General features: G+C 46.1%; 1 protein-coding gene across 8 annotated transcripts in view; it reads right to left on the bottom strand.

Annotated features, from left to right (window-relative positions):
- NRP2 (neuropilin 2) overlaps positions 1–18,145 on the bottom strand; it is a 130,750-nt gene that overhangs the window by 50,780 nt on the left and 61,825 nt on the right. For 4 of the 8 annotated variants that reach the window (XM_075069985.1, XM_075069984.1, XM_075069987.1 and 1 more), the window contains exons 8-12: positions 14,288–14,432; positions 13,351–13,700; positions 11,649–11,793; positions 5,973–6,083; positions 2,372–2,524 (exon numbers count right to left, since the gene is read on the bottom strand). In XM_075069985.1, coding sequence (XP_074926086.1) covers positions 2,372–2,524; positions 5,973–6,083; positions 11,649–11,793; positions 13,351–13,700; positions 14,288–14,432 — 904 coding nt within the window. Of the gene's footprint in view, positions 1–2,371; positions 2,525–5,966; positions 6,084–11,648; positions 11,794–13,350; positions 13,701–14,287; positions 14,433–18,145 lie in introns of all 8 variants that reach the window. The other 4 variants (XM_032779224.2, XM_032779223.2, XM_032779228.2 and 1 more) reach the window with 1 other exon arrangement.

Raw genomic sequence — 18,145 nt, forward strand, 5'->3', positions numbered from 1 at the left:
CTGATCAACGTGGCAGGGGCAGCTGTGATTCTAAAGCCACTGGCTCTGCTCATGAACTCGGCGCTTCAGGTGAGAGTGGTGGCAGAGGGAGAAGAAGGGGCCAGCACCACTTTGGGGAGCCAGCTCGCCTTCTGGTAGCCTTTATCATCATGAAGCATTCCAGGCTCAAAAAGAGACCTAGGCTTTATTCACAGCTCTGCCACTGATCTGCTGTTTGATCTTGGGCAAATCCCTTCCTCCCTCGACGCCTGTGTTTCCTCCTTGTCTGTCCCGTCTGTTTAGACTGTAAGCTCTTCAGAGCAGGGACTCTCTTGTCTCCAAACTCCATGGGGGGCTCTAGGCGCTACTGGAGAGACAACACTCACCTTGTCTCTCTAATATCCTGGGACCAACACGGCTACCGCTACACTCTAGCTACCACTGTAATGCAAACAACAACTACTTAGAGAAATCTCTCTGTAGTGGCCAGCTGCAAAGCTCACTAAATCAACAGAAAGACTCCCACCGGCTTTAGTGGGCTGGGGACCAGGCCATAAGGACTAGAGGGACCTGCAATGCAGAAGTAGCAGAGAAAAAGAGAGGCAGGGTAAGAAAGTGAAGGACAGAGGAAGAAAACTCCACTAATGTTGCAGACACACAGAGAAGGCCATATCCTCTGCAGGAGCATCACTCATCCCAGATTGTCCCTAAACAAACATATATGAGTCTTTTAAGAAAAAAAGGGCAATTAATTGCAGGAAGACTCAGGGGAGAGGAAATGAAATGAAAAATTGAGTCTGAGTTATAAAAATAAGTAATTTTTTTCCTACTTGCAGGAGGCTTATTACATTAATTAAACATTATTACAGCGAATGAGATGGGGAGGGTTCTTAAGCCTGGGACTGGCGGTAAGTGTTCTCTCCTGTTGCCTGAGGCCCCAGTGTTCTTCAGATATTAATCTTCTCAAGCACTCAAGCCTGAAGAGATAAACACTCAAAATATGAAAATGTGTTTCTCCATTTTTCACACTGTGACCTGTGTCAAACCAAAGAATCTGTCAGATGTCCAGAGAGCCTGTGCTTAATACAGTGCTGATGGGGGTTGTAAGAGATCTGGGCGCCCTATTGGTCAATTGGAAAAAGTGTGTGTGCGTGCGTGTGTGTGTGTATAAGTAAGAGTGTGTGCACACGAATATATGTGTTTAAGAGTGAGGTGTGTGTAGAAGTGTAGTGGACTCTCCTCAATCAATGTATTTCATATATATATATATATATGCATTCCTCTTTGGCTTTGCCTGCCAGGTGTTCTCTATGCTGCCTTCTAATTGGCTGTTGGAACTGTCAGTCTGGCCAGTGCCTCTGTCATGTGGCTGACAGGTTGAATGTTTTGGTTTCAACACTGAAATCTATTGGTAAGAGCCAATGGGAGGGGTCAATTCAATCCATCAAATCCTCATGCTCTTTAGATGCAGGCATTAAAGTCCTTGTGCCTCCATGTGGCATCTGGAACAGAAGTAAAGCTGGGTGAAATATTCATCTGAACCTCAAGTTGACTGAATGGGACCCTTGAATTTCCTGCACAAAACTCAGTCCATGTTCATCAAAATTAAGTGAACATAGGTTCCAGTTATGTGGAAGCTGGTGAACCTGCTTTGTACCCCCAACGACACTCCTCCAACATCATCTCAGGTAAGAAGATGGCACAGGTCCCAGGGCTGCTTCCAAGTTACAGGGATAGGGAACTTCTGCCTCCAAGCAAACTTGCAGGGGTTGTCTCACTTCCAATCTCTGCAAACAAATCTTAGCAAAACCCTTCTTCAGCTAAGCCCTGCAAGGCTCACTCAGTCCTGGTCAGAACACCAAATCCTCTGTTCCCACAACACAGGCCTATGCCGGAACAGATAAAGAGTAAAATGTAAGTAGAATTTTTTGTATCTTTAGGTCCTGGCGAGTTCAATCCCAACAGATGACTTCAGTCTATCCCATGCAACCACAGGATGCAGAATAGCTGAAGTCAAGCTTTATCCAGCCATGGACTTATTATGATGTGTGTGCCCATAGCAAGAGGTGGGAAACACACTGTGGGTAGTACTGACGGGCCCACAGGAGAAAATCTGGATCAGGATTTTTATGCAAGTCCAAACTTCCCTATATGGAATGGGGGAGGAGACTCAGCACCAGGCTGCTTGGTTCAAGCCCATCTTTAGTGGAGAGCTAGTGTAATTCAGTGACATGGTTATCGGACCACAAAGAATATCCAAAGAATTAATGAAGGAAAACATCCCCTTCTGCACAATCTCTGCCACTGTTAAGCAGTGTTGCAATAATCTTTTCCATGGAGAAAATGTCATAGCCTTTCCCCTCTTCACCTTATAATGTATGAATTGGCTTACCAGGTAAGGACCCGGTGCTTGGTCCTGAATTGCTGAACCAGGTGCTTCTAGAATGGAAAGACCACGTATAATCTGTTTCAGGGTCATTAGACCAACCACACAGGTCTTCAGCGAGGTCAAAGTTGCAGTTGAATCCTACAGGAACCTGGGCATCTTATAAAAGGAACATAACAAAATAAAACTTGCTTAAAGAACAACCTGCAATAGAGGGATGTTATTTAAAAACCAAAATAGCTGGCAAGTCATAAATACTGAAGAAAGCATGAAATCTCTCCCTCACAGGTGCTTTCAACCTATCTCATGTTTCGTCAGTTCTGAGGATCAGCCTTAAATTCTGCATCATCAAAATGCTCACATCAAGTCCTTCAGCTAATCCACCAAACTAAGCAAATATAAATGCAGGCACCAAATGCTTCCAGGCTCTAATCAGCACCTTCTCTTCATCCCCTGGAGTAGCCAAATATTAAATTCCTTCTTAAATGTCAGAGACGAATGTTTCCCAAGTGCCCTTGTGATGCAGTGTAGTTCCACTCTGGCTCCAAAAAAAGAATCTCGAGTGCCGCAAAAGCCCAGCTATCAAGTGACAGATCTAAGCTTTCGTGCCAGAAGAGAACAGGATGCCTGGAATTATGAATGGTCACCCCTGGGTCAGTATCCACTAATGAAAATGTAACCTATGTAGCTTTGGGGCAGCAGGGTCTAGTGGAATAATCCAAGGGATGAGAGTTAAGAGAGCTAGGTTCTATTCCCAGCTCCACCACTGACTCACTTTGTGACCTTGAGCAAGTCACTTAACCTCTCTGTACCTCAGTTTTCCCATCTATAAAATGAGGACAATGCTTGCCTACCTTTGCATAGTGCTTTGAAGTCTCTGGACAGATTTCATTCTCAGCTCAAAGCATTATTATATGATGTGAACAGAGCCCTCAGTAACAGAACTTTGGGCAAGGATAGCTCTTGGGCCACAGGGGCGGGTGTCAGAGAAGGCTTGAAGCTCAGGCCATGTCTAACACTGTGTGGCAAGTCAGTGTGTGACTCTACAGCATGCCAGCTTGCTGTGCAGTAACATCCCTACGGACACTGCACTAGCACAATGAAAGTCCCGGAGGAGGCTTAGTCTCAGAGAGAGGAGGCTGCAATGCCATCTGAGCAGGGAAGTCACTGCATGAAGGCTCAAGAAGGGACTTCGGTTGCAGAGCAGCACTCTGAGAACCTCAGAGGAGACGCTCCTGACTTGGAAGCACCGGGGGAGGGGCCAAATATAGCAAAGGCTTGTTTGTAGCTTTCCTGAACATCACCATGCCCCCAAAGTTAATGAAAGTCAGCAAGAGCTCAGTGATCCACGCAATAGCCATCAGGTGAACACTACTGTGCCGTGGAAAGAGCCATTCCCTACTCAGTGCCAAGTCACAATAAAGCAGTGTGGACCTGGCTCCTTTTATTACAACCTAATCTAGCTCCCCAGGGAGGAGGTCTCTTTCTGTTAAAGTCTCATCAGTTTGATGGTCCAGAGAAATATGCCTCATTGCTTGTGAAGTCGGAGAATGAAAATCACAGCTAAATATGAAGGGGACCATCTTGGGTACTGGCTCTACGTGTTAAAACAGATCACCAGGGTAGAAAGTACATCTCACGCTGCACTGCATGGCACTCCTGCTTTCTGTGGCTTTAACGAAAAATGGCATCCTGAATTCCAAAGTCACTCCACTGACGTCAGAGGAGTTCAACAGGTGTAACACTGGTCCAGCGAGGATCAGGCCGTTTGTGCTGTCTGTAGCTCACGTTTCTAGAACTCGGTTATTATGAGCAGTGTGAAATAGTTAACTTGTTTTCAAGATCTCGTTAGGTTCCCCTTTTTATGTTTCCATCCAGGCCTTAACGCTGATGGGCCAAAATATTAGCAGAAATCTCACCTGGAAGCTTCTTCTGATGCAATTTCTAGTCAAAGGCCAGGTCTACACTGCGACTTTAAATCGGTTTAATGGCCGATATACCGATTTAACGCTGTATCCGTTCACATGACGTCGTCATTAATATCGATTTTACCGCCTCCTTAAATCGATTTCGGAACTCCTCCCAAACGAGAGGAGTAGCGCTAAATTCGATAGTGATAACTCGGATTAGGGTTCATGTGGACGGAAATCGACGTTATTGGCCTCCGGGCGGCATCCCAGAGTGCAGCACTGACCGCTCTGGACAGCAATCTGAACTCGGATGCAGCGGGCAGGTAAACAGGAAAAGCCCCGCGAACTTTTGAATTACATTTCCTGCTTGCCCAGCGTGGAGCTCTGATCAGCACGGCTGGCGAGGCAGTTTGAAATCGAAAAAGAGCTCCAGCATAGACCGTACGGGAGATACTAGGTCTGATCGCTGTATGGGGAGACAAATCTGTTGTATCCAGCTCCGTTACAGAACACGAAATGCCAAAGCGTTTGAATAAAAAACTCCAGGATACACAGCGCTGTGTGACAAGCGTAACGGGAAGCCAGAGACTCAAATGGACGCTCATGAAGGGAGGGAGGGGGTACTGAGGACTCCCGCTATCCCACAGTCCACAGCAGTCTCTGAAAATTATTTCCATTCTTGGCTGAGCTCCAAATGTCTGTAGGTTCAAACACAGTGTCTGGCGTGGTTCAGGGAACAGCTCCTCAGTTTATTCCCCCCCCCCCACCAAGTGAAAAAAAAGGGAAAGATTGCTGTGCTATGGCGTTTGCTCAATGCACTCTACGAAAAAGGCGCCAAAGGGTTGTCTGCTGCCTTCACAAAGGGAGGGGTGAGGCTGTACCCAGCACCACTCGGGGCAATGTTTTCTGCCCCATCAGGCACTGTGCTCTCAACACGGAAGTGGGAACTATGGGATAGCTGAGGAACAGCTACCCACAGTGCACCGCTCCTTAAATCGATGGTAGCCTTGGACCAGGGACGCAAGCAATCGATTTTGTGATTGCACAGTGGATGCGCAAACCCGATTTTATAACATCGGTTTTGTAATATCGGTTTAAACTACTTCGAATTAATCGTGCAGTGTAGACGTAGCCAAAGTTTGCCAAATCATGAGGTCTGAATAAATGTCCATGCTGGAGTCCTATCCAAACCCTCAACTCTGAGGGTAAAACTCTGCTTCCAATTACAATGGAGTAAACCCACTGAATTCAGTGGAGTCAATCCCCTACATATTTATGGGGCTTATGTGGTCCCTTTAACATAGTATATGAACATGCCACAACCTTTAATGCTTTTATCCTCTCAACACGTGTTTGAGGTAGGACAGTGCTACTATTCTCATGTTACAGATGGGAAACTGAGGCATGGAGAGACCACAGGGAATCTGTGATAGAGCAGGGAATTGAACCCAGGTCACCCACATCCCAGGCTAGTGTCCTTATCACTTTATTGTCTTTCCTTTCTCCCTTACTGTACTATCCTTCCCTGGAATAACAGCTCAGACTTTGACCCTGATTCTTACAAGTACTATCATTCTACAGGTTTCCAGGGCTCAGTCCCACTGGATAGGAGCCAATGGAAAGATGAGAGTGTTCACTTAATGGTTAACCAATCATTTACTGCGCTAAGGGTGCCTGGGTCTGGTATGTACCATCACCTTCTCCACAGCCATCGCCACACTCTGTTGTCTCCTCATCGGTAGGGTATGGAGATGTGGTCTCCTCACTCTTCAAGGTGGGCTTCAGTGTCTCTGAAGTGGGCTTTACATCTGCATAAAGAAAATGAAGGAGAACAGGTGATCATAAGCCTCATCCTCAGAGAGCCCAATAGAGGAAACCAAACAGAACTCTTTCTTTCTTATCACGAGAGGGCAAGAAAGTGGCAGTAATTTCCAACATGCTACAAATGTCAGCATGGCTTGAATAACTTGTGAGGCTTCTTTTACACCAAAGTGGAAATAGAGAATTCTCTGATCTGTGGACCCTGAAGGATAAGGATCACCTTTAAACCGACAGGCTGTTTTTTACGTGTGTATACACTAGCTAGCAGATTTGTTGTTATGCTGGATAACAGAGATACCAGGCAGCACATTCCTTTCTTTCATAAAGAGATAACTACATAAAAACATATTCCCACCAATTGTGCCAGTTTTATAAAAACAAGTCACTCAACACCACAAATGATGCAATCACAAATGGACCCAGAGAATCCATAGCATGCTCTGGCTCAAAGTAGAAAGCATCTGGTTTCATGCTCCACCTTCCTGAAGATTTAAAGTGGCTCTGTCCTATTTCCCTCTCCTCCATATAGACTCTGGGAACCTACCTAAAAGCAGGTGGCAAGGAAATTTAAGCAAGAAGATACTAAGATCAACAGTACATGACATTAAGTTCCACCTTCCTCTCCATTTACATGGGGAGTATAGCAATCAGCAGAGTCTAGTATTCTTCCCAGTTTTAAAATGGTATCTTTACTCTATTACATGTGATTAGGATTCTTTACTGGCACCCTTCAGGATATTATTTAATAAAGCCAGAAGCTGAAGGAAATGGCTAAATACACTGAATATTTTCCATACACTGCTTCCCAGCTTCTGTGATTGAACATATTGCACATAAACTCTTGGGTTCCTTTTTTTCCTTTCAGCTGCCTTTTATTCACGGTAAAATACTGAACAACCTCAAAGCCTCCTAATACTTAAGTCCAAATTTGTTACTACCCCATAAAACTCCAAATGTTACCCAGAAGCAAACTGCAAGCAGCAAGGCACAAAAACGGTCATCAAAAAACAAACAAACCCAAAACCATCAGCTGAAGGCAACACGTCAAAAGCTGCAAGTTACTTCCACTCAGTATGTGTTTTTGTTGTTGCTGTTCTTGGTAGGGTGACCAGATGTCCCAATTTTAATGGGACAGTCCTGATTTTTGGGTCTTTTTCTTATATAGACTCCTATTACCCTCCACCCCCATCCCAATTTCTCCCACTTGCTGTCTGGTCACCCTAGTTCTTGGGCTTTGAGATTTATAGTAGGAATGTGACAGTGGGAAAGGACCTTGAAAGGCAAAGGACCATATGCAGTCCAGATGCTCAGCTACTGTCAATTGGTATCATTCCACTGCCCAGCACAGCGTGTAGCAATATACCCTGAGAATCAGTGACTATGGTGGAACATGACAAGATGGTGAGACAAGATAATGAAAATTACAGGGCCAACGTGGGGTGTGAAATGGAAAGTGAGAAGGAGAAGGTCTCTCTTCCACTGGGGAGTGTGCGTGCGGTGAGAGGTACCTGCTGATCACGCTGCAAAGTTGTTGGGCAATTGAAACCAGATGTGTGGAACTTCAAAGGAGAGAAGAGCAGTCACAAGCTAATGTTCATCAATCTCCAGTCTTCAGAGGAAAAATGTTAGCAGTTCTTTGATATGAGCCAGTTGCTGACCGGTCACGTCATCTTTTTTTTAACTACCTGCCAACAACCCATTTTGAACCTAGTTCCTATTAGTTACCTGTTTGAATTGATAAAGTCACTAGACATTGATAGAAACAGTGGCAGTTGGGCAGGGTCCGCTCTACAACTTGTAACCCTATTTGAAAACATTTTCAATCATCATATTTTAACCACGTTCCTGAACTTATTCCCAAGCAAGTGCTTGAGCCTTGGGTTTCACAGCCAGGCTTAAGCACAGCTTGGTAACATGTTTGGGTCTCACCTACTGAACAGAGCCATGTCTTAAGGCAAGGCTACACAAACGAGTAGATTGCAGCAAGTTGGGGGGTGAATCTACCCCATGCTACCTTACTGCAGACTAACTACGTGCATCCTGCTGACAGCTGTTAAAGCGCTTTGATCTAGTCCTCTTGGAAACAGGACCAGCTCCAAGGATCAGCAGAGTGCACATGGATAGCCAGACTGAGGCAGGGTAGTGCAGCGTGACTTCACACCCCAGCTTCTCACACTCTAATTGTTTGTGTAGACAAGCTTTTAGTCACACCAAGGGATTGCTACATTGTAATCGGTTGGGTTTTGTAGTTTACATGAAACCACAGGTACTCTCCGCTCCCCAGATTGCTTGTTAACACAGTTGTAACAAGGTTTGCTCCCACACTTCCAGAATTACAAACAATGCTACCGTTACAGCTATGAATTCTTGTAAGTAAATTAAGTTAAGCACATTTATGGCCAGCATTTTAAAAATTGCAAACTACAAATGACTAGACAGTCGTGTTCGGAAATGATGGTCAAGGACACTACTTGGAAAACGGTCCTTTTTTAACATGGTTGTTCCTAGCACAAGTTCAAAGCTCGCTGTGGACAGAGCCATACAGGTGAACTTACACAAAAAGCAGAAAGAATTGAGGCAGCTGCACTGTAGAGTATGGCCTGGATTCTTTGCTGCAACAGAGTGAGCTGTGGGGGCAGGCGGGAGAGACATCATGGAGTCAATTCTCTGCCTGGCTTAGCACAGGTTAGAGTAGCCTGGGGGCTGCTCTAAGCTACACCAGCTGGCAATGGTCCCCAAGGGACTGTCTGTCATCTGGGGATAGGAGAAAGCTGCAGAGAGGAGGCATAGGAGCTTGCTCTGCTGACTCTTCACCCGTTGTTGACTCCTCCATGCTAGGGGAGGTCTCAAGGGGGATAGCACCAGTTCCTGTTCCCTTGGCACTGCCAGAGCAACACATGAGTGATGGGTCAGAGGAGAAAATCTGGTCCAGAATGAGTACATCTTCAACTAGTCTAAGGCCTGTTCTCTCTTTTCTGGGTGTAAATTGTGACTGACTGAGTCTGCTATCTTGGCAAAAACACCAGAGATTGGAGCAGGGATCTCCCTAGTTAAAGCAAGAATCTCTACAGCTTGCCTCAAAGAGCCAGGCTCTAGCTGGATGCTGTCACAGACTCACATCCACTGTGGATCAGGAACAGAGGGTGACACGCAACACATGCTGACCTGGGGGTTACACCTAAAAAATCTGCACACACAAAATGAATCGCCAGAGCACGTCTGAGTTTGTGGATGCCTAACTACTAGGGTGACCAGACTGCAAGTGTGAAAAATCAGGACAAGGAGTGGGGAGTAATAGGAGCCTATATAAAACAAAGCCCTGAATATTGGGACTGTCCCTATAAATTCAGGACATCTGGTCACCTTACTAACTACATAACAGGCAAAGACAAAAGTACTCAGATCTGCCTCCACAATTCAACTGAGGGCGCAATTTACACCTGCCAAAAGGGAGGTTGCTCTGCTGAAAACCTGCCCCAGGCTACAAATCAATGTTTTCAAAATTTCATAGTTCTTAAGCCCAGAAGGGACCAGTATGACCATGTGGTTTGACCACTGCATATCTACATATCACAGACCATAAAACTTCAGCATGAGGTGTCCGCATCAAGCCTGGAATTTCAGTTTGCCCTATAACTTATTTTTTAGAAAGATATCCAGTCTTGATTTAAAGTTATAATTTAGGGTGAGGTCCTGGCCCCGCTGAACTCAGTGGGACCTTTTGCCATTGATTTCTATGGAGGCAAGAATTCACCCTTACTATTTTTTGTTTTGTTTTATAATTTGCTGGTAAATGATTGTAACATATTTTGTATACATCATAGAAGAAAGCAGTAGTAAAAACCCAGTGAAAGGCTAGCAGTGAGCTATCCGTCATTTAAGCTTCTTGGAGCAGGAATTCTTACAAGAAAATGCCTTATACAGATGTTGTTTTACATGGAAATCAGACCTCTTTATCATTGACATCTGGAGACCAGATCCAGATTTAAACAGATCATTGTATTATTTAGAAAAACCCGAAAAACACAGAAATATTCCTCTAGCCCAAAGGGACAGCATTAAGCTGAATTTGACTTTTTTTTTTTTTTTTTGTTATTTTCAAATATAGACCAAGATGGACCATTTCACACTGCGACTCAGAGGACTAAATTTAGTTCTGGTGTAAATGGGCAAAACTCCCAATGACCTCTGTGAATCTGTTCTGTAGTTTTCATGGGTCATACCTCTGTATTCAAGGCAAGAGCAGCTGCTCCAGTTATGAAAATGAAGTGAACAAATTTTTGGTTCCCTGGTCCTAGAACAGAGGGTAGCCAAACTTTTTGGCCCGAGGGTCACATTGGCATTGCAAATCTGTATGGAGGGCTGGGAAGGGAAGGCTGTGCCTCCCCAAACAGTCTGGCCCCTGCCCCCTATCCGTCTCCTCCCACTTCCTGCCCCCGGACTGCCCCCCTCAGAACCACCAACCCATCCAACCCCCTCTGCTCCTTGTTCCTTGACTGCCCCCTCCTGGGAACCCTGTCCCTAACCATCCCCTGGAACCCCACCCCCTATCCAACCACCTCTGTTCTCTGTCCACTGACTTCCCCCAGGAACCCCCTGCCCCTTATCCATCCCTCCCTCCCTCCCGCCCCCTTACCATGCTGCTCAGAGCAGCAGGAGCTCGCAGCCTCACCGCCCAGTTGGAGCCAGCCACGCCGCCCACACTGCTCGGCAGGATCGGCAGGCCAGAGCACTGGTGGCGCAGCGAGGTGAGGCAACAGGGGAGGGGCCAGGGATAGCCTCCCCGGCCGGGAGCTTAGGGGCCAGGCAGGACGGTCCCGTGGGCCGGATGTAGCCCGCAGGCCGTAGTTTGCCCACTTCTGTCCTAGAAGTTCTAGAACTGTCTCAAGATGCACCAGCATCAGGATTTCTGTGGTACTCCAAGGCAGAGAAAAAATTCCTTAGTAGAGACCTAGCACACAAGACGCTGGGCTGGAAATCAAGGCCTCTGGCAATAACCTGCTCTGTGACCTTGTAAAGTCACTTCTGCACCTTGCTGTGTCTCTGGTTCCCCTTCCTACCCTTTATCATGTCTCTTCAGGAGAGAGACTGTTTCTTTCTACATGCTTGTACAATGATTAGGACAAGGCCTTGATCTTGGTTAAGGCCTCTAAACACGTGTGTAGTATAATTAGTAACATTAAAAATGGGAAATGATCACCCTTTAGATAGTAAACAAGAATCAGAGCTGGGCCTGCGCCCAAATGCCACATCTGAATCCTGCAGAACTGTGGTAAAGCTTGAATCTGGGACCAAACTTTGCAGTGAGATCTGGTCTCAAGCGAGGCACCAAATCTGACTACATTTTAGTATGGAAAAGTTTGGATTTGGATCATGCTCTAAATTGTAGCTTCACAGCTCAGGTTTACCTCTGCTGAGGTTGCAGAATTAGAACACCACCTCCTGTGGGAATGTAGGGAGAGAGAAATAACTATATCTCACCTACTTTATTATTTCAAGACATATCACCTTGTCCTACTGACCAGGTATAGAAATGAAAGCAAGGTTCATACCTGTCCAATCGCAGCCCAACACCTCCAAACGCATCCCAATCCCTGCTGGGGACCAGCGTTCTGGGTGAACCCGGATGTACTGTGCAGGAACAGGGTCAAACCTTCGGACTTCAGGGATGTCATAATGCATGTTACCTTCAAAAAGCTGCAAAGAGAGAGACGCTAATCTATGCATCCTGTATATTATCCACCAACAAACCTGGAACATGAAGCATTCTGGCAAACCAATTACTAGTTCATGTTCATTTGAACCCTGTGATCCACAGTCCAAAATCAGTCTCCATTGTCATAAAGCAAAAGAACTTGAAGCACAGTAGATACAATGAGGTATCTGCAGCAGTAAGCTACGGAAGCATGAGGAGGATTTCCAGATTTGGGGCTATCCTACAGTCCATGCATGTACGACAGATAAGGGACAAAGTATGAAAATGGGGAAGGAAGTGCAGGAAAACAAGAGGCTAAAACAAACTTGCATTAGAAGGCAGCTCAGGTTCAGCCTAGATAGCACAGATCTGGCAATATCCTGTGTTACCTGAAACAGACAGTTTTGGCTGTACTACTTTGGGTCTTATTTCCAATTTGTAGCTCTGTGAGTGAACATATGCTGTCCCCAACTCAGTCTCAAGAGAACCACAGTCTGTTTCTAATGAAACCATACCACATGCCTTGGCCCAAACTTTATATCGCCCATGCCAGATTCCCATCCAAGCTACACTGGTGCAAGGTTGGCGTTACTCCACTGGCTTTCAGCATAAATGACATCACATTTTGTCCCTGGCTATTGTCTGGGATCATTTGAATTCTCATTTTTCTGCAGTGTCTAAACAGTGGCTACCGACCAAGCATGGCAGACAACTCCCCTTTCGGTTGCCTGTGTGTTGGGAACAAATTTAAGTTTATTGTCGCAGCTAGTCCCACAAAACTCATTTGTAGGATTGAGATTGTTACAATATTGCAAAAAGTTCAACTCTTTCAAGCCTCCAGGAGGAGAAACATTCACAAACACACATGCACAAAGAAGATCACTAGAATCCAATGACTTAATTCCTTAGAGCAGTGCTACATATGGGGGCAGTGGGAGGTCCACCTAGATGGGAAAGGGCGGTTCCAGGATTCCCCCCATAGGCAAAAAGAGGTTTGTGGTATAGAAAAGGTGGAGAACGTCATGTGTCCTACATCACCTTCTTGTCTTGGAGGTAAGTAACACCTAGAAGGCACCTTCCTTTAAAAGGTGTATTTAGCCTCTCTGCAGGGACAACACACGCTGTCAAATGGATTCCTTCATCCTCCTACTTGTAGGAGCTGGGAGGATCGCCTGGATGATGGTCACACCTCCTGGAGGGGAAGGTTCCTCCTGATGTACCAGCAGCTCTGCCTGCTCCTACCAGGCACTGGATGGAAGCTCCAGTAAGAGCTCTCCATTCTCAGTGGCTGGTGCAGGAGATGAAGCGAATCAGATCTCCCCCAGGCAGGGCAGGTATGGAGTGCAATGATATGGGGATAATGTCATGAAAGCTGGGGCTGATGGCCCAATCCCCACACCACCACAGTCCCTACATGCTGTGCTCTCTGAGAACGAACCGATCCCACTGTGAAGAAAGACAGGCAAGTAGGGACAGTGAGTGGGGCAAAGGCTGGATGTGGAGCTATCCAACCCAGTATTATTGTCCTCAAAGGTCTTATTTTGATAGACAGGTCTTACCTTGGGTTGCATGGTTTTGGTGTCCTGTATATACTCCCAGTCCTTTCCATTCATGCTGTAGGCCACTCTAAATTTCTTCACAAAGGATCGAGCCTCTACCACGGTGATGCTGTCTCCTCCTCGGGCCCCTTGGATAACCACTCCTTTCACATTCTTAGGGACTCCCAGGTCCACCTGCAGCCACTCTTCCCCTGGTTGGGCTTGGGGGATTCGTGGGAACCATCCAGAGCGGCTGCTGACCAGCCGTGCCATGCTAGGGGACCAGTCGTACCCTCTGATTGAGGAGGCAGAGATCTGGGAGTCTGAGATAAGGCCAGAAAGCATCCCCAGCATATTGGAGCAGGGCGAATCTGCACGGAGAAAAAAGGAGCAGGGGAGAGAGGGAAACCATACAATAACATATTGAAGTGTGTCAGCGTTATGCTAACAGGGCAACGTCCCATTGCGCTTAACTGCTAGATACTGAAATGTCAAAACACTTACACCAGCTGTAATTCCCTTTATTGCAGCCCTCAGAGGCTGCAGGAACCTCTCAATGGATGTTCAGAACATCCTCGCTTTTGGAAACTCTGTGCAGATCATCCCCTGCCTCCAGTTGCTGGCTTCTCACCCACATCTACTTTGAGTCTGTTAAAAACATCTCTTTCATAGCAGAGTCCTGGCTGCTGATCGTATGGTCACAGCTTCCTTTACAAAAGGTATGTCCTGTCAAAAAGCCTGGGTGTGTCCTCCCTCTGCAAGGTCACGACTTCTGCACTGCCAGCTTCTGAGGAGGCTAAGACAGGCAGAATGAGGGGCGGGGTGTGTGTGTCTGACCTGACCCTAAGGAGGATTGAAGAATTAATGTCGTTTCTCTGCTTTACATAGGACAGTCTCACACAGGCAAGAGGAACAGGAGGGAGGAGGAAGAAGGGAAAAAAACTAGAAATCTCCTAACCTGTGATGCGGCAGCCATAGAGCTCAAGTCTGAGAGCAATCCCATTGTGCCAGACTTGGGGACGGATCCGGACAAACCGAGTCAGCACTGGAGCGTGGATCTTGTTCAGGACCACTTCAGTGGCATCGGTGTTAGCTTGAAATACCTGCAATGGGGAGAAAATATCAGGATGTCCTTGGCTAAGCAAAATAATCGCCCAAAGCAAAAGGGCAGGCAAGGGCTTTCTAGGACGGGCTAGTGCCCAAGCAGCAGGAAGCATTGAGGAGCAGTGCACAGGGAGCTGGAGTGGGCAGGGTGCACTGTCGTTGATTCACTCTGTGACTTTGGGGAAGTCGCTTAGGCCAGAAATGGCCTCTGATTTTGGGTGTCCAGTTGGGCCTCCTTTTCCATTGGCTTCATCTGGAACAGTGGATGTTTGGCCCTAAAAACCTGAATAAATAAAACACAAGGCCAATTTCAACCATAACTTTTCTGTGCCTGAGTTTCCTCATTTATAAAGTGGGGACAATAGCCCTTTCCCATCTTTGTGACGTGTACAGAGATCTACAGAGAACATCAGTGTGCAAGTTCAAAGCATCATTATTCAGGACCACGCTGTGGCTTTCTCTTTATAATCAATGACCACCCGTGCCACTCACGTAAAAGAAAGCTTTCAGGGGCACTCTGTGATCCAGAGTGGTACAAACAAACTGCTGTCTTACCAGATGGCCATAATCAATAACTACCATGTGGCGTTTTTTCTCACTCGCTCTTCCATTATACAGTATACTCATAGCTCTGTCTTAGTTTTCAGTGCCATCGGGTGGAACAAGTGAAAAAGGAAACATCCAACTTGAGTGTAGTTTTAAACTGGTTCTCTGTGCTGTACAACTGCCCACCCTGGGGCGCTGAAGTCATTACTTCCAGAGAGAAGGTGGATGCTCTCCTTTCTGAGCATGCCAGGCTTTCAGGGTTAGCGCATCATCTGTTGCAAGCCAGGAACGGCATAGACACTGCAACATTGGCTAGGCTTTATGCTCTCTCCGACCCTGCATATGCTTTGCTCAGCACAAGAGCTTCCATGAAGTTTATCTGAGAGTAAAACAGGAGGGATGAGAAAGAAAATGCTTGGCACTGGCTCAACTCTGTCAGAGGCAAGTGTTAAATAATTCAACCATAGATTCCTGCAATTTGGAGAAAAGCAAGTGAGGCTGTAACCTGGCCCGTTGCCTTGAACAGGAGCAAGGCTCTCACTGACATATTTTTTTTAAAAGCCTGCAGACAGGACACATTAATGCAGCTCTCCTGGAATCCAACACATTGGGGCATGGAGATTGTTACAGCTGGGAGAGAGTAATTCAGCATCAAACTCGTGACGGCTGCTGACATTGTTCACAGCGCTGCAACCTGAACTCTGCTCTCCAGGCAACCTGCTGGGATCCTGCCTCTGGGAAGTTACGGCATTAGTTATGGGGTGGTGAGGAGATGGGGGCTGTGCAAGGCTCTGCCTGCAAATCTGTCTGATAATTGGGATTTGGAGTAGATAACGAACTTCAACACAAATGCTAATCCAGAGACTACAGATCATGCTGGTACTGTTTAGCAACATAGCATGGTTTATGGGATTTTAATATCCTATTTTATCCCTGTCCTACCCCCTCTTCCCATCCTTTCCTTGCTCAGCAGTCACCAAATACCCTTTTTCCAGCAGGAGGGCTGGACAAATGGTGGCTGCTGTGAGTGAGCATGTGTGTGTGAGAAAGAAAGAAAGAAGGCCCACACTCTGAGTAAGAGGATATATTTCCACCCTAAACCAAAGGCTCCAGCTTTATGCCACCTGAAAAGCTGATGTGCAGCAAATCACCTAAGAACATAAAACAGGAGAACAGGAAATGTTTATCCGGCTCTAATGTAACCACCTTTTATTTGGTTTAATATAATCCCAGTTTCCTGCTTTTTCGTGCTGTGCATCAATCCCTTCCTTCTCCAAACACATCTACGTCTCTCTTTTAGACGTATTTATCCTCCTCGTTTCAGGCACCTTTCCTGATAATTTATTCCATTTGAGGATTACCCCCACTCTGGCCCACTTGCTGATTACTCCAATTCTGGCTTGTTTACTAGTTTATGTCACCTAATTTTTGAACTCCCTTTGCAGTATGAAAAACATGGGCCTAATTCTGAATTTACTTAGGTACAGGGTGCCACTGACTTCAGCAGAGTGACTCTGGATTTACACCCATGAAATAAATTCCAGTATTGGGCCTTACAACTTTATCAGTCTCTTTTGTAATGCTGAAAACATCTCTTAGGTTGCCTGAAATCCTCTCCTGTTTCTAATGAAACGAATCCTTTGACCTTACATTTTGCTTTAGAACTTAGGAACATGTTCCTTCCCCAGATAGAACCCGATTCAGGAAAGCACTTCAGCATGAGCTTCAAGTTAGGCATGCATGTAAGAAACGTGCTGAATCCAGGCCTTGTTTATGAGTTATATGCAATTCCCATCAATAGGAGCGGCTGGTAAAGAAGCGCAGGCCCGAAGTGACCTCAATTTGTTTTTTAAAACCAGCTGGCATCTTTGTTGCCTTTGCTGCATCCTCCCTTTGTACTGCGCAGAGATTAATACTAAATGGAGCAGACAGGAGGCAGCATTTGTGGTATGTCTTTTAAGTGCTTTAATGAGTAACAATACCACCTCTTACACACTATAGGACCGAGGCCTGGTCTACACTTAACACTGAGGTTGACATAGCTATGGCACCCAGGGGTGACCTACCCCCGGGTGTAGAGGCAGCTTGGTTAACCTCGCTCTCATTGCTTAGGGAGGTGGTGTCCCTACAGTGATGGAAAAATCCCTTCTCTCGGTGTAGGCGGAGTCTGTGTTAAGGGGTTATGCCAGCACAGCGACCCCACCAGAGCTATGCTGCTCTAGTCTCTGTAGTGTAGACCTGACCCTAGCATCTGCTGCGCCTTTATTACTGAACCTCTGCTCTGGGCTGACAGTTTTAGTGTTTTTTCCACAATAAGTCCAGATCCTTGCCCTGATCAGATCCCTTAACATTGGCTACTTGCTCCAAGATTACTTACTTTGCATTACTCCAGTAAATGTTTTTTGCCAGTCCCCTAAACACTCAACTCCTTTTGAAGCTGGCTGCGTTGCTACACATTTATCTCTAATTTTCCTATCATTGGCAGTGACAAGATCAGCCTCAGACCCGCACACAGCCTACATTTTGAAAAGCAATGACTGATTTGGGTTGTTTGGGTGTCCAGCATGGGACACCTTTAAGGGGCCAAATTTTCAGAGGGTGGGTGCTCAGCATTTTCAGAAAATCAGACCCACTATCCCTGATAACTTCTGGAAATCTTGGCCCCCTTCCTTCTTTTGAGCTGCTGGATGCTGACCTGTTGGTGAGAAATCTATTGTTGATTGAATTTGTTTTAACTAAAAGTCTGGTCCAAAGCCCCTTGAGATCCAGGGGAAGATTCCCATTGATTTCAGTAGGCTTTGAATCATGCCCAGAGTTAACTTTCATAGCACAGGAAGAACCAGCAGGAGAACTTGTGAAGCCCAGAGCTCCAAGGAAGCACAGATGTTTCGTTACACAATGAGAACATCACATTGTCTCCCTATCCTTTGTACATTGCAAGCCACTCCACACTTACGACGCGCCAGATCCATAACTGGTGTAAATCAAGGTAGATCCATTGCCTTATATGGATCTGCAATGATTTACACAATCCAAGGATCTGGCTGTGATAGATGAAAATACACACACAAGGGTGGCAGAGTTGGAAGACAAATGTAAAAACCATTAACAAATTAAAAGCGTCTTCTAAGCAGCGACCAAGGCAACACACTTTCACTGCAGCATC

This window comes from Chelonoidis abingdonii, chromosome 10 (assembly GCF_003597395.2).
Source record: "Chelonoidis abingdonii isolate Lonesome George chromosome 10, CheloAbing_2.0, whole genome shotgun sequence".
In the NCBI taxonomy this organism is placed as follows: Eukaryota; Metazoa; Chordata; order Testudines; family Testudinidae; genus Chelonoidis; species Chelonoidis abingdonii.